General features: G+C 43.0%; 2 protein-coding genes across 11 annotated transcripts in view; both read left to right on the top strand.

The window, feature by feature from the left end:
* TXNRD1 (thioredoxin reductase 1) overlaps positions 1-21,266 on the top strand; it is a 136,922-nt gene that overhangs the window by 75,740 nt on the left and 39,916 nt on the right. For 2 of the 10 annotated variants that reach the window (XM_033220831.1, XM_033220824.1), the window contains exon 1: positions 508-717. The exons of 1 other annotated variant lie outside the window; for it this stretch is intronic. Coding sequence is in view for 4 of the 9 variants with exons in the window: in XM_033220824.1 (XP_033076715.1) it covers positions 693-717 (25 nt within the window). In the remaining 5 variants the exon portion in view is untranslated. Of the gene's footprint in view, positions 1-291; positions 950-2,499; positions 2,610-4,603; positions 4,716-21,266 lie in introns of those variants that run through there. 7 more of the 10 variants (XM_033220826.1, XM_033220827.1, XM_033220828.1 and 4 more) reach the window with 7 other exon arrangements.
* EID3 (EP300 interacting inhibitor of differentiation 3) lies at positions 15,160-17,551 on the top strand. The gene has a single exon (XM_033220834.1). It carries the CDS (start codon positions 16,168-16,170, stop codon positions 17,281-17,283), a length of 1,116 nt encoding a protein of 371 aa, XP_033076725.1. The 5' UTR covers positions 15,160-16,167; the 3' UTR covers positions 17,284-17,551.

Raw genomic sequence — 21,266 nt, 5'->3', positions numbered from 1 at the left:
GAGGTGCTCTCAGGGGAAGTTGGGTGTGTTCCTGAGAATTTGTCATTTCTTTTCAGGATTAGTCAGGATGAACTCCACGTTTCTTTTCAAAAGCCTAATAACTTCCTTTAGGGGATTACCAAACTGACTAATCCATGACCTTAGGGCAGTGGGTCCCAAACTTTGCTGCCAACTCGAATCACCTTGGAGTTTGTTTTTTTTTCTTTTAAACGCAGAGGCCCAGGTCACACTTCACACCGATGACATCAGAATGTCTAGGGGTGGGAGCCAGGCACTAGGATTCTAAAGACCCTAATGTGATGACAACAGCTAGCAAAGTTCTGGAGCTACTGCCTTAGGGTATAGTCTAGTTTCTTCAGTAAAAACACACTTATTCCAAATTTGGTTCCAGAATTGCCTTAAATTGTTTTTTTGCTCTGTTCTTAGGTTGGGGGCGGCTATGAGCAGGCAGAGGATGTGGTGTCACCCAATTAGGAGCTCTCAGCTTGCTAACCCAATTAGCATAGGTTGCCAGGGCTGCACGAGGAGTGGATTTCTGCTTTGTCATTCTGACTCTGGCAGTTAGCCCGCCCGCTCGGCGCAGGGCGTGGCTTCTCGTAGCCATTAGGAAACAGCAACCCTTTCACCTCAGTTTCCTTCAGTCCAGCATTTGCGGCGGAGAGAAAGGTGGTCGAGTCCTGAAGGAGTGCCTGATGTCTTCATCATTCTCAAATTCTTGTAAGCTCTGCGTTGCGTGAAACCAGACAAAGCCGCAAGCCCAGGGATGGGAGCACGCGGGGGACGGCCTGCCGGCGGGGACTACAGCATTGCGCCTGTGGGGAGCAGTGTGCGTCTCGGGGAAAGGGAGATATTTTAAGGCGTGTCTGAGCAGACGGGGAGGCTTTTCCAAACCCAGGCAGCTTCGTGGCGTGTGCGGTTTCGACCCGGTCATACAAAGCGTCAGCATGTGGTAGGTGAGACCGGCACCTGTAGGCTGGCGGTTTCCTTCCTCTTGCTCTTTGTAGAGACAATTTGCAGAACAGCGGAGAAAATGGGTATTGTATCGTTTCTTACAGATCCTGAGTCTTGAAATGTAGATGACAATGTGTTGAGTAGACTGACAGATCCTTGACAGCATTAAGAAAGTATAACTATGTAAGAATGCTTCTCCAGGAATTTTCACACCATTTAATCCTCAGAAATCCTGAGACGCTGGCAAAACACATGGGGTCTCCATGTTTTTACAAGTGGGGAAAGCAAGGCTGGGAAAGATCAAGTGGCGTGCCCAGCTGGACACAGACTATTAAATGGGGCGGCGACGACGACCCAAGGGCTTCCTCACTCTCTCAGGCAGTGCAGGATAGTGATTAAGACCGTGGACCACATTGCCTGGATTTGAATCCTGCCTCTGCTGTTGAGTAGCTCCTTGAGCTTGGACAAGTTTATTAGCTTTTCTGTACCTGTTTCCCTGTCTGTAAGTTGGGCCTGGTAATACCTACTTGTAGAGTGGTTGTGAAGTTGAAATGAAATGTAAATATATGTGAAGCAGTATGGATATGTTAGCTACCATTATTACCATTAAGCAGCTATCTTTTTTTTTTTTTTGGAGACGGAGTCTCATTCTGTCGCCCAGGCTGAAGTGCAGTGATACAATCTTGGCTCACTGCAACCTCCGCCCCCCGGGTTCAAGCGATTCTCCTGCCTCAGCCTCCCGAGTAGCTGGGATTACAGGCACCTGCCACCGCTCCCGGCTAATTTTTGTATTTTTGGTAGAGACAGGGTTTCACCATCTTGGCCAGGCTGGTCTTGAACTTCTGACCTCATGATCCACTCGCCTCGGCCTCCCAAATAAGCAGCTATACTTTTGAATGTTGGTGTGATTTATGTCTCATGAATAGGCCTCATGTCAGTGTAACTGTGGAATCTCTGCTCCACTGAGTTCACCCCTTTGTGAAATTTTACCGTTAGTGCCTAGTTTCATCTGTACTGTCGTATATAGTTCAGGATTCTTTTTAAGAAAGCAGCAGATAGGCAGTGTTCTTTATTTTGCTCCACGGTTTCAAAAGTCAAGGAAACATTGGAGTTGGATTTTGGCATTCAGTATAGATGCAGAGTTCAAAGAAAGATCAAATTGGGAGGTGTTTTGTTAAAGCTGAGATAAATGTGTATTAAGCTTCTTTTTTTAAGCTTTTCTGAAATCGGGATTTACCGGGAAAGTAGGACATTTAATTTTAGCGGAGCAGTGCAATGAGTTAACTCTGACTAGAACTCTGACGTTTATAGCTAGCCTTGAGGCCCTGTTTTCAGCCAGTGTGCGGATTTGCCGGGGTCAGACTCCAAGCTTAAGTGTGAGTTTTAGCCTTTGTCAGAAATGCAGCAAGTCATGCTAACTTGAAAGGGAGTCACCCGAGGGCACGCGGTGCCTGCAGGGCCGGGACGGAAGCCCCGCCCCCGGCGCAGTTCCCGCCTGGCCACGGGGGAGAAGCACCTTACACTCCCCGCTCTGCTTTTGTGCCACAGAGTACGGTCGGGCCCTGGAAGCAACGCTCTCGGAATTGGCCGCGGAAACCGATCTGCCCGTTGTGTTTGTGAAACAGAGAAAGATAGGCGGCCATGGTCCAACCTTGAAGGTAGGAGAGAGTAACGTGCCTTTTTAAACGGGGGATGAGCTCGTTGAGCCCAGCGTGGTCACAGCCTGCCTTTAAAGCCAGCGTGGATGTGACCCTCCAAACGGGACGCAGCGCTGGGAAATGACGAAAAAACGCTTGTGGGCTAGCGCATGTGTTAATCGAAGTTGATCAGACGTTGGACAAATTTCACAACCCGGGAAACTTGAAATTTCTAACGATTTTCATCTTTTAAAATAGCTTTTGAAAAATGTCCTTTTTCTCCTATTTCCCTTTCCTCTTTCCCTCCCAGTTGTAAATAAACTACCCACCCCCCCGACGGAGTCTCTGTCGCCCAGACTGAAGTGCAGTGACCCGATCTCGGCTCACTGCAAGCTCCACCTCCCGGGTTCACGCCATTCTCCTGCCTCAGCCTCCCGAGTAGCTGGGACTACTGGCGCCTACCATCACGCCCGGCTAATTTTTTTTGTAATTTTAATGGAGATGGGGTTTCACTGAGTTAGCCAGGATGGTCTCGATCTCCTGACCTCGTGATCCGCCCGCCTCGGCCTCCCAAAGTGCTGGAATTACAGGCATGAGCCACTGCGCCCGGCCCTAAATAAAATTTTTTAGCAGCAGTGTAATCTGCTAAATGTTGGTTGTTTAGGGAAGTCCTGAGAAAAGGGGATCAGGAAACGCTTATCTTTCTCATCAAGGTGGCCCTGTAATCTTCCTCTTAATTCTCTCAGGGGTAGGGGACCCAAAACCCCAGGCTCTGGAGGAGAGCAACCAGGAAGCTCTTGTGGTGACTTCGTTTTCCTTCAGGTGTGTCTTTTTTAGCCCAGAGTTAACAGTTGGGTAAAGGGAAAGGAAGAAGTCTTCCTTTGGCTGGTAGCAAACACAGTAGAAATCCTTCCTTAGACCTATGAGAGCCTATAGAAATCCTTCCTTAGACCTATGCCACTGAGGAGTTACAGCCACTGAGGGATTTATAGCTTACAATGTTCGAAAAATGCTTGGAGGCTGGGTGCATTTTTTTTTTTTTTTTAATCTCACTTGTGGTAGATTACCAGGTTAGAAAACCTCCCGTAATCCCATCACCACGATCTATGTGATTTTTGTCCTTATCCATTCATATCTCTGTAATTTTTAAGAAATGAAAACATAGCCTTCTTAGAAGTAAACCTGAGGACTGCGTTAAATGTAAAAATATATTTAGATGTGTTGCAGCCTTAGGAAAAATACTAATAATTGAATTTGTATTTATTACCTTTTCTTCTAAAAGTATTTTATTTATTTTTGACAAATCGTTATAGGGAATGGATCTAGACTTCAAACAGCAAATTAATGGAAAATAATTAATGGAAATACAGAGGCTTTTAGCTTTAGTTAAAATATACTGTGTTACTCAGACCTTTAGTTTGCAGGTAAAAGGAGACAATGGTCTATTGTATTAATATTCCTTCCTGGCTGGGTGCATGTAATCCCAGCACCTTGGGAGGCCGAGACAGGCGAATCGCCTTGAGCTCAGAAGTTCCAGACCAGCCTGGGCAACATGGTGAAACCCTGTCTGTACTAGAAATACAAAAATTAGCCAGATCGGTGGTGCGTGCCTGTGGTCCCAGCTACTCTGGGACTGAGGCTGAGGCTGGAGAATCGCTTGAACCTGGGAGGTGGAAGTTGCAATGAGCTGAGATTGCGCCACTCACCGTGGCCTAGGTGACAATGAGACCATGTCTCAAAAAAACAAAATATATATATATAATGTGTGTGTATATATATAGTATATATATGTATATTTCTTCCTGTCTGATTATTCTGTTATCTTCACCTATGCCATAAGTTTACAAAGTTATATAGTAATTTGATCTTTATGTAATCCTACTGATGCTCCTAGTTTTAATGGCAATGGGAGTAAAAAGAGTCACTCTTTTTTATAAGCTTTGGAACTCAATTGATTTGGTCTGATGTTCTGTTTTTTTCTTTTTTTTTTAATTGAAAAATTTTTTTTTCTTTAGAGATGGAGGTCTCACTATGTTGTCCAGGCTGGTCTTGAACTCCTGGGCTCAAGCGATCATCCGGCCTCGGCCTCCTAAAGTTCTGGGACTGCAGGTCACGATATTTAGTGAGGTATAGTGCCATGAATGAAAAGCATACCACCAAGAACACTTAAAAGAAATCATTTAGCATATTTCTTAAGTAAACTTACTCTACTTTGTGTCTTTTTTTTTTTTTTTTTGAGACAAAAGTCTCACTCTGATGCTCAGGCTGGAGTGCAGTGGCATGATCTCGGTTCACCCCAACCTTTACCTCCTGGGTTCAAGCGATTTTCCTGCCTCAGCCTCCCGAAGCTGGGATTACAGGCACACGCCACCACACTTGGCTAATTTTTGTATTTTTATTAGAGATGGGGTTTCACCATGTTGGTCAGGCTGGTCTTAGAACTCCTGACTTTGTGGTCCAAAGTGCTGGGATTACAGGTGTGAGCCACCGGGCCCAGCCCCATTTTTGTTTCTTAATGAGTGCTGAGAAATGGAAGAAGAGAAAAAGCAATGTAAGGACTATTGGTTTGAAAGATCTGTGAACTTTCAGCCAATTATTGCCCACATTTGGGGCTAAATGGTAGGTTTTGAAAACCTTAAAGGAGCTTTGGGTTTCAGTGGAGAAAGGCATTTATTTAGTGGAGAATTGGGTGCTTATAGTCCTAAAGTCCACACCTTAAAAAGAAGGTAAAGATTTCATACTTTAATTGCAACATAAATAATGGAGGGAGCTCTTCAAAATGTCCACTTTTCCTTTCTCCTTTTAATATTGTTTCTTCCTCATCCCCTTTTCCCTGAATAAACAGTAGCAGCAAAACCTACCCTGCTTTCACAGTGAGTGTACTATAGAAGACAAGGGAGAAAGAATCCTGCTGGAAGAAGTTGGTGAGCCTAGGATGAAAGCTTTCCAGAAGAATGTTCCAAAAAAGTGTAGACTCCAGACCACCTGCTCAGAATCCCCTGGAGTACTCGTTAAGCATGCATGCCCAGGCTTTACTCAAGTTCTTTTGAAGTAGACTCTAGGAATCTGCCCCCCCCCCCTTTTTTTGAGATGGAGTTTTGCTCTTGTTGCCCCAGTTGGAGTGCAGTGGCATGATCTCAGCTCACTGCAACCTCCACCTCCTGGGTTCAAGTGGTTCTCCTGCCTCAGCCTCCCAAGTAGCTGGGACTACAGGCATGCGCCACCACGCCCGGCTAATTTTGTATTTTTTTAGTAGAGACGGGGTTTCACCATGTTGGTCAGGCTGGTCTCGAACTCCTGACCACAGGTGACCCACCCACTTCGGCCTCCCAAAGTGCTGGGATTACAGTGTGAGCCACCACGCCCAGCCTGCCTTTTTGTTTTTGTTTGTTTTAAATAACCTCCCTCCAATAATTCTTAGGATAAATAATCAAGTTTGAGATGCTTTAATATTATTGTACATAGGGTAGTTTTGTCAAGATCATTTGATGAGATAATTAGAATTGAGGAAAACAAAGGACTAGTCTTTTAATACCCAACAAAACATATTTGTTAGAAAACAGCAAATAGGAGCCCAATAGGAGAGTAACACTTTTTTTGAACACTTTAACAATGAATAGAAAAATAGAGAACCAAGCTGTTTGTGGCTAGGGCTTTTGTATGTCCATGTATAAAGTTGGAACTAGGGAGCTCCAAGATGGCTAAGAGCTATGAATAGAGTTCCTACTACTCAAAGACATATGGCTTTCATAAATATCTTGGTTTTTAAAGAAAAGTTCCAGCATTCTTATAGGGAACCTGTTTTGTATATAAATCAGCATCTCCCTCTGGATTCCAGGGTTTTGAAACCACTTGTAGAAAGACCTATTGGTGGTACTGAGAGGAGAAGCAGAGTGAGTGAAAAACTATTTACTGGTATAATACCAAGTGTCAGACATAGTTAAGACTTAGTAGTTTGAGGTAATCCTGGGAGATAAGACTAAAACTGGCAACTCGGGGCTTAAATAATTTCTTCAGGGCAATATTAGGAGGGATGACAGGCACAAAGCAATGTGGGATTAATATCCAGATGAATTTTGCAGACAGTTGCGGTGGCCCCATGTTCCAGTCTTAGGGGGTAGATGCTGAGACAAAGGCAGGTCTCCTTTCATGTTTTGAGACAAGGTCTGGCTCTATTGCCCAGGCTGGAGTGCAGTGGTGCGTTATCGACTCATTGCACCCTCCACCTCCTGGGCTTAACCCATCCTCCCACCTCAGCCTCCCAAGTAGCTGGGACTACAGGGGCACACCACCTCTCCCAGCTTATTTTTGTATTTTTTGTATATTGGGGGTTTCACCATGTTGTCCAGGCTGGTCTTAGACTTGTGAGCTTAAGTCGTCTGCCCACCTTGGCCTCCCAAAGTGCTGAGATTCTAGGTGTGAGAGCCACTGCACCCAGCCAGGTCTCCTTTCAAGTCTAACTTCTAGTTACCAGAAACAGACATCAGGACATGAGGGGTAATTGAATCACTCTCCAACCATCCCCTTTCTTAACTATTCTTAACTTCAGAGGCTACCAGAACTTGACAGAAAACGCAATTTATTTTGTTTCTTTCCTCTGAAATAATCCCTTCTTTTTGGAGGCATTAGTAATGTATCTGCTTTTGGCTTGATTAAAGTTGAGGCCTGAGGAGGAGTGGAGGATTGCTTTGAAGATGAGGGAAGTGACAGATTCTCTGGCGTACATTAAAAGGAAGTAAGTGGTGAGGACTACCAAGATTTAAAAGAGTCTTAGACTGTTAGAACTGCAAATAAATGTAGAATTTTACTGGTTGTAGAGTTGAGTTCCTCCTACTTCTACCAGGTGTAAACACAAACCTGTTTTTTTTACTGTGTATCTGTTCTTTAACAGCAGCATCGAAATTCTGGTGGTATAGGCTTCAATTTCCTGTCACTTCTGTTTACTCAGCAGCGCCTGACTATTCTAGGCGTCACCTTCTTGCCCCTATTTACTTTTGCCTGGACCATTTCATCAGTCTTTAGCTGGCCTCCCACTTCTGATCTCCCTCCTCTTCCAGCTCCCATTGCCAGTCATCTTCCTGATTGCTACTCACTGGCCCCAGATCTGCATCCAGAATGAAGTGGGAGCTCCTTAGCTTGGTATTCAATGCCCTCTAGGGTCTAGCCCTAACCTGCTTTTCTGGTTATCTCCTGCTCTGCTCCCTCACTTACTGGAGGCGCCTGGGAATATCATTGCAGCTAAAATATCTCTCCCTATAGTTTTCCTCCTCACTTCTATTCTTTTTTTTTTTTTATTTTTTATTTTTTATTTTTTATTTTTTTTGAGACGGAGTCTCGCTCTGTGGCCCAGGCTGGAGTGCAGTGGCCGGATCTCAGCTCACTGCAAGCTCCGCCTCCCAGGTTTACGCCATTCTCCTGCCTCAGCCTCCCGAGTAGCTGGGACTACAGGCGCCCGCCACCTCGCCCGGCTAGTTTTTTGTATTTTTTAGTAGAGACGGGGTTTCACCATGTTAGCCAGGATGGTCTCGATCTCCTGACCTCGTGATCCGCCCGTCTCGGCCTCCCAAAGTGCTGGGATTACAGGCTTGAGCCACCGCGCCCGGCCACTTCTATTCTTTATTTCAACACCTATCTTCTCTTCCCTAACCCAACCCACTTTTCCAACTGCCTGCCTGTTCAGAATACAAGGCCAAAGTTTACCATTCCTTTCCTCCTCTGTTCCCACAGCACTCCTATAAATCTTTATTTTTGGAAAAGGAGGAATCCTGCCAATGATAATTTTTTGGCTTACATATCAAGGTCAGAGAGCTAGTCTTATTCTTTATGCCTGTGGTCCCAGGCATATGTTAGAGCCCAGCAGATATCTAAGCAAATTTGGCTGTTAATGATTATAACATTTATTTGTTGAATGCCTATTATGTGCTAGACTCTAAATACTGTAATACTTAGTGATTAAATCCTCAACAGCAGTCCTGTGAAGGAGGTGGTATTATCCAGGTTTACAGATGAGAAAAGCCTTGAGAATTTTAGGAGCATGCCTAGATTACAAGCTAGTTAAGTGGCAGAGTCAGGACTGGAACCCAGACCTGTTTGCCTGCAAAGCTCACTCTTGTGTACTCATACTTCTGGCACTTGGCTTTATGTTGTTGCTATTGAGATACATGTTTGTGTCCTTGATGAGATGCTGTGGTGTGCTCATGATTCAGGGTCAGGCCCATGCAAATCTTGGTATTCCTAGCATAGTGCTGGCTTATGGTAGGTGTTCATTCATTACATGCTTGCTGAATGGAATTTCATTCTTCTGTGCCCTACTTGTACTTTTCTTTAGGAGAACAATGATACATTTTAGTATCTTCCATATATTGAAAAAAATTTCTTTAGAGGCAAGGTCTCGCTGTCACCCAGGCTGGAGTGCAGTGGCACTATCATGGCTCGCTGCAGCCTCAACTCTCCTGGGCTCAAGCAATCCTATTGCCTCAGCCTCCTGAGTATCTGGGAATACAGGCATATACCACCACACCTGGCCAATTTTTAAATTTTTTGTAAGAGGCTTTTACAAAAGGCTTTTTGTTGGCCTGGGCTTGTTTTTTAACACCTAGTGTGCATTCAGTAAATATGTATTGAGTAAATATAGGTGGTGGTAGGGCCAGAAGAGACTCACCTAAAGGATTTAGCTCTAAGGTATCTGATTTTATTGAAGATGGGCTATCAGGAACCAAGCTCTAGGTTGTTCAGAAGAGATTCTAGGCAGCATATTGGAAAGCAGTTCAGAATTAAAAGCTGTATGACAGCAACATTGTCTGCCTTCAGCATTTTATGCAGGTGTGTCCAGGTCAGTTGGGAAGAAAGTCACTTCACATCTATTTAGCTAGTATTTATTGAGCGCCTGTGTTGACATCGGGCTAGGCACTATCTTTGTAATCTCTAACACAGGTCTGTAGAGCAATGTACTTATTTAAAAATTCATTTGTCAGGCTGGGCGTGGTAGCTTATGCCTGTAATCCCAGCACTTTGAGAGGCCAAGGAGGGCAGATCACTTGAGGTCAGGAGTTTGAGACCAACCTGGCTAACATGGTGAAACCCCTTCTCTACTAAAAATACAAAAAATTAGCTGGGTGTGGTGGTGGGCGCCTGTAATCCCAGCTACTCAGGAGGCTGAGGCAAGAGAATCGCTTGAACCTGGGAGGTGGAGGTTGCGGTGAGCAGAGATCGTGCCATTGCACTCCAGCCTGGGCAACAAGAGCAAAACTCCATCTCAAAAAAAAAAAAAAGGTAACATACAAACACTTGTTGACAAATAAATTTATATTTATTATTATTATTTTTTTTGAAATGGAGTCTCTCTCTGTCCCCCAGGCTGGAGTGCAGTGGTGCGATCTCAGTTCACTGCAACCTCCGCCTCCCTGGTTCAAGCACTTCTCCTGCCTCAGTCTCCTGAGTAGCTGGGATTATAGGTGTGCGCCACCACGCCCAGCTAATTTTGTATTTTTAGTAGAGACAGGGTTTCTCTCTATTGGTCAGATTGGTCTTGAACTCCCGACCTCTTGTGAGCTGCCTGCCTCAGCCTCCCAAAGTGCTGAGATTACAGGTGTGAGCCACCTCACCCAGCCTGATTTTGTTTTTAATGATGACAACCACTCTTTATGGCAGAGTGAGACATCTGATAGACTTACGTTACAATTGTTGAAGAAAGTAAGTGACAACTAATCAGACATTTTTCATTTGATCCCTGAGTGGAGTTCCTTGAATGCTGCATCTTTTAGTAGCCACACACCCAGTGCTTCTTACCTCCCTGTCTATCAAAATAACACACCTAGTCATTGCTGTCTTTTGAGGTGTTGTGGAGGTTCTTATAACCTGAAAAGTTGTTCTTTTCATCTCACACCCTTGTTTATATTCTTGAGGCTTGGCAAGTCAACCAGCACTGGGTTTTTACAGTGTCATTAAGTATATGATTTGACCATAGAGCAAGGGTGGAGATTTTATCTACTCCAAAGTATTTCAAATGAGTGAGTCCAGATTATTTAGTGAGCCTCTTTTACTTCTCTAATAATAATGCCCTCTTATTTGAATAAAGCAGTTATTCAAAAGCTCTTTTGGATACTAGACTTAAAAGAATCTGCTGAAATCTAAGGAGCTATTCCTGAGAAAAATGCACATAAATAATTTTGCATATAAACTCAGACTATTTGTGGATCTGCTTCAGAATGTCTGGTACAGAGGTTTACCCTTCTAAGTGTTACTGTACACACTTTGAATAGTTGAAGCCTTAGTAGGTTTTTAAAATTTTGTTATATGGCAAATTTCTTTTCACTAGTATTTGTTATAGTGGAATATATTCCTGTGTTCCTCCTTACTGATTTAACCTTTAAAAATATTTTTCTGGGGCCAGGCGCAGTGACTCACACCTGTAATTCCAACACTTTGGGAGGCTGAGGCGGGTGGATCATGAGATCAGGAGTTTGAGACTAGCCTGGCCAACATGGAGAAACCCCATCATACAAAACTTAGCCGGGCATGGTGGCGCACGTCTGTAATCCCAGCTACTGGGGAGGCTGAGGCAGGAGAATCACTTGAACCTGGGAGGCAGAGGTTGCAGTGAGTCGAGATCATACCATTGCACTCTAGCTTGCACGTCTGTAATCCCAGCTACTGGGGAGGCTGAGGCAGGAGAATCACTTGAACCCAGGAGGCGGAGGTTGCAGTGAGTCGAGATCACATCATTGCACTCTAGCTTGGTCGATCGAGCAAGACTCCGCCTCAAACAAATAAACAAAAAAAATTAAAAAAAAATTTGTTCTATTTCTAAAGCAGCATTCAGAAGTGAAACTACTGGTTTGTATATAGTTTTTAAATATTTGCTATCTTTAGGATTGTTTGATTTATTAAGTACCTACTTAGTAGTTGAAAACACTGTCAGATACATTACATAATTTTCATTCACTATAGTAATTATATGGTATAAATACAGTTGTCCCTTGGTATCCTCAGGGGATTGGTTCCAGGACTCTTGTGTATACCCAAATTCATACACACTCAAGTCCCAAAGTCTGCCCTGTGCAACTAGCGTATATGTAAAGTCAGCTCTCCGTATTCACAGGTTTCACATCTCACAAATACAGTATTTCTTTATTTCTTACAAGCTTTTTCCTCTTTAAGGAGCAGGCAGACCTGGGTAAATGCTGTATTTTTTATCGCTTTGGTATAAGTGGATCTGTGCAGTTCAAAGCTGTTTCCTTCAAGGGTCAACTGTAGTAGTATTCCTGTCTTATAAATATATAAGATACTGGAGGCTGAGAGGTTAAGCAAGCTGGCTAAGATAATACTAATAGCTAATAGGTCAAGATTGGAACCTAGATTGTCCCCTCCCACAGTCTGTGGTCTTTTCAAAAACGAATTTTCATAAAAAAAATACATCTGTCTTATCATAGCAAAGTTCACCTTTAATAATAAAAAAAGAAAACACAAAATATGTACACACAAACATAACTTTAAAGAAAATTAAGATGAAAGAGAAACTGCCAGGCATGGTGGCTCACGCCTGTAATCCTAACACTTTGGGAGGCTGAGGCGGGCAGATCACGAGATCAGCAGTTCGAGACCAGCCTGGTCAACATGCTGAAACCCCATCTCTACTAAAAATACAAAAAGTAGCCTGGTGTGGTGGCTCACGCCTGTAATCCCAGCTACTTGGGAGGCTGAGGCAGGGGAATCATTTGAATCCAGGAGGTGTAGGTTGCAGTGAGCTGAGATCATGCCATTGCACTCCAGCCTGGGCGACAAGAACAAGACTCCGTCCCAAAAAAAAAAAAAATTAAGATGGAACAGAAACTATACCTAATGTCCTGCTAACTCTGGCAAATCAAACTAGGACTTTTACCACATGTCTTCACAACTCAATATTAAACAGATGCCCTGGTGGTATGAAGGGAGAAAAGCTGCTATGAAAGAAGGAATAGAAAAGTTTAGGGAGGTAGCTGATAGGATAAGTGTGTATGTTAGTGTGTGGGACTCAAACTTGACTGATTCCTGGCTTTGGCTCCAAAAAGTCTATTAAAAATCCATTTGTTATAGATAAGTCTTACAGCAAAACCTTATTGGAGAAAAATAGTGGACTCCATGTGACTTCTTCCTTTATTTGGTTACAGGGAGACATGTGACCTTTGTCATTCACCCTGTCACGTTTGTGTTGAGCAGTATGGGTTGTGGAAAAGAGCTCAGAATGCTTGGAATTAACCTAAACTCCTAGAAAAGGCTAGAAAAGGAACTGAAAATATAGGAGAAGACTGAAGAAAAGAGGAAAGGAAATGGAGGGTTGTATTGAACCCTGACTAGCAACTCTTGAACGAAGAAAGAGGAAAAGGGGGGAAGAGGGGAGCTAAATTATCTCTGAGGCAACTCAGTCTCATGGCTGCCTGAACTAGTCTATACTGTGGGAATAAGGTAGACTCCATCAATTGCTGTGAAGGACTAGTGCACTTCTTGCTCTCTATTCCTAGTCACAGACAAATTTATCAGCAGTGCAGTTTCTTCTTTTTAAGCTTCATTTAAATAATTATTAGTAGCACTTGGACCTTAGGTTAGGAAATCACTGTTTAATGATTTAAAGATTAACCAGCATGGAAATCCCATTCTTTATATGATTGGGGAAAATTATTAAACTTGAGATTGTTTCACTTTGTAGCAAATGTCTAAAGGCAGATTTTTTTTTTTTTTTTTTGAGGCAGAGTTTCCCTCTTGTTCCCCAGGCTGGAGTGCAATGGTGCCATCTTGGCTCACCCGCAACCTCCGCCTCCCAGGTTCAAGCGATTCTCCTGCCTCAGCCTCCTGAGCAGCAGGGATTACAGTCATGTGCCACCACATCCAGCTAATTTTCTATTTTTAGTAGAGACGTGGTTTCTCCATATTGATCAGGCTGGTCTCAAACTCCTGACCTCAGGTGATCCACCCACCTCAGCCTCCCAAAGTGCTGGGATTACGAGTGTGAGCCACTGCGCCCGGCCTAAAGGCAGAGTTTTAAAGGTGGAATATGATGCAAGTCTGCCTTTCTTAGGATGATCTAAGTTACATGTTAATAACGTACTTGGAGATCTAGCATAGAATGCACTCAGCACTGTAAATCACAACTTAATGCTTGCCTTGGTATGCTCTGTTGCTCTGAGCAAATTGTGTGGGCTGTTATCTCCTGAGAAATCCCTGTAAATGGTATTAGTAATACTTTATAAGTAGGTTGGGAGAATATAGTTTTCTAAGGCATTTTGAAATTCTTAGATGAAAGGATCTTTAGGTAGCAAATTGGTGTCAGCCTATTTTCCTTCCTCCGAGCCTGGAGAAAATAGGCACCATAGGGTGGGAAGGGTTGGCTTATCTTCGTAAATAGCTATTGTTGAATTTAAAGTGGATGTGAGCAGCTCCTAAGAATATCGTTCACTGTAAAAGCAGACTTTTTTGGATTTGGGTCTTGGAATTCTTAGCTGTATTTTCACCTAATATTTAAAACAAGTTTAAATACTGGTTTGTAATTGGCCAGACTTGGGAAAGATACGATACTTTAATGATCCTGAGTCTCAACTTACCTATCTTTCATTGTTCCTTTATTTCAGAAGAGGGATAATAACTTTTTCTGAAGAGCAGTCAACTTTTCCTTTCAGTGTATAGGATTACTTCCACGAATCTGTGAACTTAATCTTTGCTGCCAAATAACTTGCAGTAGATGCTGGGACAGTTTTAAATCTATTTTAATTTATACATTCAGTACATAAGTGCATCCATGTAAAAACAGCTATGTTTGGAAGATGTAAAACCCAGCTTTTGTTTTTGAGAAGCCAACAATCTAATAGCGTAGGATCATATATATGTACAACTAACTGTAATGCATGGTGTTTTGAAAAATGCATGTATTTCCCTGAAGTACCCCTAGTTAATAAAATAATTGGGGGCAAATGGTAATATAAGGTTTTTGGAGTAACTTAATACTACTAGATTTTGGTGTTTATACATTTGCAAAAAACCTTCTGCTAATGCTAAAGAAATATGAACAAGTCTATCTGCATAAAGGATGGTAGGGCTAATTTACTTCCTGGTGCTGTGAAATGGCAGTTGGACAGGTGCAGTTGTGGATGTCTTTTTTTAAGGTGCACCTGCTGCAGGTTTGAAAAGCTGTTGATGCCCATGGGTTGGTTGTGTGCATGTTCTCTTTAAAAACCAGATGTATTGGCCGGGCGCGGTGGCTCAAGCCTGTAATCCCAGCACTTTGGGAGGCCGAGACGGGTGGATCACGAGGTCAGGAGATCGAGACCATCCTGGCTAACACGGTGAAACCCCGTCTCTACTAAAAATACAAAAACTAGCCGGGCGAGGTGGCGGGCGCCTGTAGTCCCAGCTACTCAGGAGGCTGAGGCAGGAGAATGGCGTAAACCCGGGAGGCGGAGCTTGCAGTGAGCTGAGATCTGGCCACTGCACTCCAGTCCGGGCGACAGAGTGAGACTCCGCCTCAAAAAAAAAAAAAAAAAAAAAAAAGAAAAAGAAAAAAAAACCAGATGTATTAATTCCCATTGTTAAGTATACTTTGCTATTTGCTACTGTGAGACAGATAAGCGGAGTCCTGTGGTTAACTGCACTTGAGTTTCCAGTGACCCCATTAAATCCAATGGGTAAATTTTCCAACGCAGATTAGTCACCCATTTTACAGATTAAGCTTTCATATCCTTAGATTGTTTCTGAAATCTTCATAGCTTTGCTCACCTTTTAGGGTGCAGAGTTCCTACCCATTCAGTGCCGGTGGCCTTTAGATGTTGGCAACCTTCCAAGTAAATAGCTCTTTTTGCAGAGATCTCTACTCATCATTCTATTCTTCCACTCCTGGATGGTGAAGAACCAAAGTTCACTTGAGTAATGCGAGCACCCAGTTTCCTGCAGGGGTTAGCATGCATACTGGAGGCTCCCCCGACCCCACAGATCGTCGGGATGGGGTGATGGAGGGGGTTTGGTTTTTAAAGAGGACCTGTGAAAGTAATTAACCCGATTTACATTTGTATAATAAGTCTAAACACCACCTTGCAAAAGAACTGAGAGTTCAGCCTATTTAATGGAGTTTCTGCTTTTCACGGGCCTTGGCCTTACCGGCGGTTACAGTCCAGCCAGATTTAGTTCACAAAAAAACAAAACCCTAGGTCGACCTCACTGCGGTATATGATGGCAGCGATCGTTTTAAAGCGCAGGACCTTTAGTCTCCTCAACAGTTTTGTCTAAAGTTGTCCAAAAGTGTTTTTTTTAAAGTGAGGTGATCCAGTCGGTAAACGCTTTGAAAAAGAATAGCTGTGCCCAGAGCGGGCATAAGTCGCGTTTGGGGTCGGGGCCCATTATTGCGCGTGTTCGGAGCGCGGCGCTTGCCTATGAGCGAGCGCCGCGGGTCGTGGCGCGTCCGGGCTGGGGCGGGGCTGTCTTCCCGCAGAGCGTGCTGGGGGCGGGTCGCGCCGGGCCGGGCCGCTAATGCGCATGGGCGGGCGTCCGCGGCTCCAACTGCAGTCAGTTTCCACAAGTTGAGAGAGCCGTTACTTCAGAGATACCAGTAACCGGCATGTCGGTTGAAAAAGCTTCCCGGAAGGGAGACGAAGAGAAAGGAGAGGAACAGCTCTTGGTCATCCCCAGTAGCGAGTACGCGGCGAAGCCGGCGGCGGCGGAGGGAGCGCCGATGAAGATGGATGTGGCGGTGAGGGTCACGGGTTGCTCCGACGACCTCAGCTCTGGGGAGGCCGACATAGACCCAAAACTCCTGGAGCTCACCGCTGACGAGGAGAAGTGCCGCAGCATCCGCAGGCAGTACCGGCAGCTCATATACTGCGTGCGGCAGAACCGGGAGGACATCGTGAACTCGGCGAACAACTCCTTGACCGAGGCTCTGGAGGAAGCCAATGTCTTGTTTGATGGAGTGAGCCGAACCAGAGAAGCAGCCCTCGACGCCCAGTTTCTTGTGATGGCTTCTGACTTGGGTAAAGAAAAGGCAAAGCAGTTAAACTCTGACCTGAACTTCTTTAATCAGTTAGCATTTTGTGACTTTCTGTTTCTGTTCGGGGGTCTGAATTGGATGGAAGACGAGCCTGACGACTTGAGTGAGTGTGATGTTAACATAGCTCTTTCCTTCTGGAAGGCGATGGAAAAGGAAGCAACATCCTGGATGGTAAAAGCTGAGACATTCCATTTTGTTTTTGGTTCATTCAAACTAGAACCTTCTGCACCAAAGCCCCGACTTGAACACCAGAAAAAAGTTCGCAAGATGGAAGAAAATGGGAATATGCCTACAAAGTTGCGGAAGTTGGACCTGAGTAGTTATCCAGAAGCGACAGAAAAAAACGTAGAAAGGATTTTGGGATTGTTGCAAACCTACTTTCGAAAGTATCCTGATACTCCTGTGTCCTATTTTGAGTTTGTGATTGATCCAAACTCTTTTTCTCGTACTGTGGAGAATATATTTTATGTTTCTTTTATTGTAAGAGATGGTTTTGCAAGAATAAGGCTTGATGAAGACAGGCTGCCAATATTAGAGCCGATGAATGTTAACCAAATGGGTGAGGGAAATGATTCCAGTTGCCATGGCAGGAAACAGGGAGTCATATCTTTGACTTTACAGGAGTGGAAAAACATTGTGGCAGCTTTTGAAATTTCTGAGGCTATGATTACATACTCCTCATACTAAAGATTTCTTAGTATAGGATCCTTTTTGTGTTTTTTTCTGAAGTTAAATGGAGAGTAAAATGTAAACTGAAGCACATATTGTATGTCTTGTAAAGTGAAAAAGTATCTTCAAGAACATCAGATGTTGTTTTACTGTGCAGCATATTTTTCTTAGTAATTTATAAGGTCATGATCTTCTGTTATTACAAAAAATTCGTTGGCATATTTATGGGAGTGTTTTATTGAATGCCCTTTAAGACTATTAATAAAAACAAGTTTTGGATACCAAATTAAGGGATATTTGATAATTTGCAAAACAATAATTTACGAAAATCAGTTATGATGCTCTGTGATACATTGCTTTCTCTGTCATAGGGAACCAAGAGAATCCCAGAAAGAGTTCCTAACCAGGTTGGGGAAAGAGTGGGTAAAAAACAAAAGTGGGAAAAAAACAAACAACAACAACTTGTCTGTAAGGCAGTTAATATGCAACATTAAGAATAAAAAAGTCATTGCAAAGAAGACAGGATTTATGAGGGAGTATCCATATTCTAAACAGTTTCTGTTATTAGACTCAGCAGAAGTAGTGTCTCTGCTGTAGTAATTGAGGTGTCAGCTAAGGTCTGAAAGTTGAGTAGAAACACGAAGAAGGAAAAGGCATTCTAGGCAGGAGAATAGCAAGGTCAAATGCATGGAATTGTTAGAAGTTAGGCACGAGAGGACCATTAGATTTATGGAAAAACTTATATTTGATTGTTAGGCTGGGCAACAATTGAATAACTTCATCTATTAGTATCCTCAGAAGATGTTTTTGTCTATTACACGTTGAACACAAAATCTTTCGCTATCCAGTTGTAGTTTTTATCTACTGAATTTCTTCTCTGGCCCCTAGTGTCCGTTTGTGGTCTTTGCTGGTAGATAGAATGTCCTTCAGAATCTGCACTGTTTCATCATGTAACAACTTTGAATATTTGTCCCACTTTAATTTTGCATTTCTATCTTTTTTTTTTTTCCTTGAGACAAGTGTCACTCTTGTTGCCCAGGCTGGGGTGCAGTGGTGCGATCTTGGCCCACTGCAACCTCTGCCTCTGGGGTTCAGGCAATTCTTGTGCCTCAGCCTCCCAAGTAGCCGGGATTACAGGTGCGTGCCATCACACCTAGCAAATATTTGTATTTTTAGTGGGAATGGGGTTTTGCCATGGAAGCCAGTCTGGTCTCAAACGCCTGGCCTCAAGTGATCCACCTGCCTTGGCCTCCCAAAGTGCTGGGATTACAAGTGTGAGCCAAATTTTGCATTTCTTAATAGGGTTTGAAATGCCAGGAAACTGACCCTGCTTGAAACTAAAACATGTTAGTTTATCTAGATGTTCTTCACTTAGTGTAAAGCCATAAAGGCTTTTTTCTTTCTGTTGCTTGCAGTTGTTTTAAGAATATAAATTACAGCCTTATTTGGAGATTATTGCCAAAAGTTTGGGTCATTAAGAAAACAACTTGAGAAGGTGCAGTAAGCATGCCTATAAACTTTCTTCCCTTTGATCCTTATAGGAGCTTGATTTTTGGTAGTCGTGGAATTTTGCCATTAAACAATAATTTGGCAAATGTTTAGGCATCTGTTATGCATAGCAGTGGCAAACTTCCCTAGTAAGTCTAGTGGTACAGGAAAGGGAAATCCAAAGACTCAACAAATGATACCAAGACTGAGAGGAAGGATCTTTCATGTATGGGGATGAGGTTCTTCACCAATAATACAGTAGTGGTTTTAGCAAAAATAGAACTTTCTTATGAAACTTGGCCAATTATTTTCTAAATTAGTTCCTCCTTTCACATGCTAAAGAGCGCTTACCCTTGCTAGTGTCTAGTATCCTTTGATTTATAGTAGCAGTCATGGAAGTATCATTTGATCTCAGTGATCCTCATTTCCAGCATGTCTCTACCAACCAAGTTCCTTGGGTTTTGCAGAGATCTGCTGTTGGAAGAAAAAGTACTCTTAATGACAGCAAACAGATCCCGCCCCAGTACTTTACTGACAATTAGTTGCTCTGTTGAATGCCTCATGTCTTGTACTAGGAGTATTTGACAGTGATGATTTAAAAGCATTAATAGATCATCTAGAGGCTTAGGAGAGATAATTTTTTGGGTCTTCTCTAAAGTTAATAGCTGTTAAAATATAAAGTTGACCACTACTGTTTCTATTTTTACTGGTTGGCATGACACCAGTAAAATGATGAGGCGTGATGGATTGCCTCATCATTTTTGAAATTTTGAAATTAAAGTGACTGCTTACCTTGAAGCAAAAAGGAAATTAAAAATTTACAGAGATTAAGAATCAAACGGCAAATCTGCTTGTTTCTTGCTAATATAGAGTACTTTATTTAATTTTTTGGAGACAGAGTTTTCAATCGTTGCCCAGGCTGGAATGCAATGGCACAATCTCAGCTTACTGCAACCTCCACCTCCTGGGTTCAAGTCATTCTCCTGCCTCAGCCTCCCACGTAACCGGGATTACAGGCACCCACCACCATGCCTGGATGATTTTTGTACTTTTAGTAGAGACAGGGTTTCACTGTATTGGCCAGGCTGGTCTTGAACTCCTGACATTGTGATTCGCCTGCTTTGGCCACCCAAAGTGCTGGGATTCCAGGTGTGAGCCACCACGCCCGGCCTAGGGTACTTTAAATTTTGCAGGTTCAGTTAGCTGAAATGTAGGAGAATTTTTTTTTTTTTTTTTTTTTTGAGACAGGGTCTTGCTCTGTTGCCCAGAGCACAATCCTGGCTTACTGCAGTCGCCTTGATCTGTCGGACTCAAGTGAGTCTCCTGCCTCAGCCTCCCGAGTAGCTGGGACTACAGCTGCATGCCTCCACACTCAGCTATTTTTTTTGTTTCAGAAGAGAGAAGGTCTCATTATGTTGCCTAGGCTGGTCTTGAACTCCCAGACTTAAGCAATCCTCCTGCCTTGGCCTCCCAAAGTGTTGGGAATTACAGGTGTGAGCCACCATGCCCAGCCTAGGACAATATTTTTAAGGAATATTTTAAAAATATTTTGAGAATATTTTTAAATAATAGAACTTTATTGAATGGTAGAACCACTTGCTGGTCAAAGGATCTGGGATCAGATCCTCATTCTATAACATTCTAGTTATGTACTTCGGATAAATTATTATTTAACCTGTAAACATCAGGTTTTTCATTTGCCAAGTGGGAATAATGCCTCTTAAGTTTACAGTAAGGATCAAAGTAGAAAATGTTTGTGATAAGTACTTTGAGATATGAATTATGGTATGTAGTATAGTTGGAAAAGCAAGAGGTTTGTAATCTCTGAAATTGAACGTGGGCTCAATTCTTGGCTCGTGGGCAAGTTTCTTTCTCTCTGAGGGCCTCTATACTATATGAAATGGGAATAAACATCTGACTGGAAGACTTTGAGATAATGTATAAAAAAAACTTTTCTCATTGTAGACTCTCATGTTAGTGCCTCACTCTCTAGTTCAGAGTCAGCAAATTCCATGATGCCACCTCCCTCCGTAGTGATATCTCTGTAATGGTTCATTAACTTTCCTTTGAGTCTCTGACCATTTGTCATGCGTTTTAGACCCTTGTCCTGGAGAATGTATTACCAAGTGATTGGTAATTAATTTATTCCACAACTGTTTGAATACCCATTTTGCCAGTCACTGTTCTAGGCACTGGTTGAAAAATGGTGGATAGAAAACTGCCCACCTCTCATGATTTCATATTTTAGTGGGTATATTAGTTTCCTTTTGCTGCTCTAACAAATTACCAAACATTTAGTGGTTTTAAATAACACTATTTTACAGTTGTGGAAGTTGGATGCTAAAATCCAGTTATCAACAGATCTGGTTCCTTCTGGAAGCTCTGAGGCAGAATCTGTTCCCTTGCCTTTTTCAGCTTCCAAAGCCCACCTGCATTCTCTGGCCCACAATCTGTCACTTCCTCTATTTTCTTTTTTTTTTTTTTTTGAGATGGAGTCTCACCCTGTCACCCAG

The sequence above is a fragment of the Trachypithecus francoisi genome, unplaced genomic scaffold, assembly GCF_009764315.1.
Source record: "Trachypithecus francoisi isolate TF-2019V2 unplaced genomic scaffold, Tfra_2.0 Lachesis_group11, whole genome shotgun sequence".
NCBI classification, from domain to species: domain Eukaryota; kingdom Metazoa; phylum Chordata; class Mammalia; order Primates; family Cercopithecidae; genus Trachypithecus; species Trachypithecus francoisi.
This window is presented reverse-complemented; position numbering and strand designations above follow the sequence as displayed.

Bases quoted from the DNA above. Each gene is read 5' to 3' on its own strand.
- EID3 (XM_033220834.1), top strand. From the start codon at position 16,168: ATGTCGGTTGAAAAAGCTTCCCGGAAGGGAGACGAAGAGAAAGGAGAG.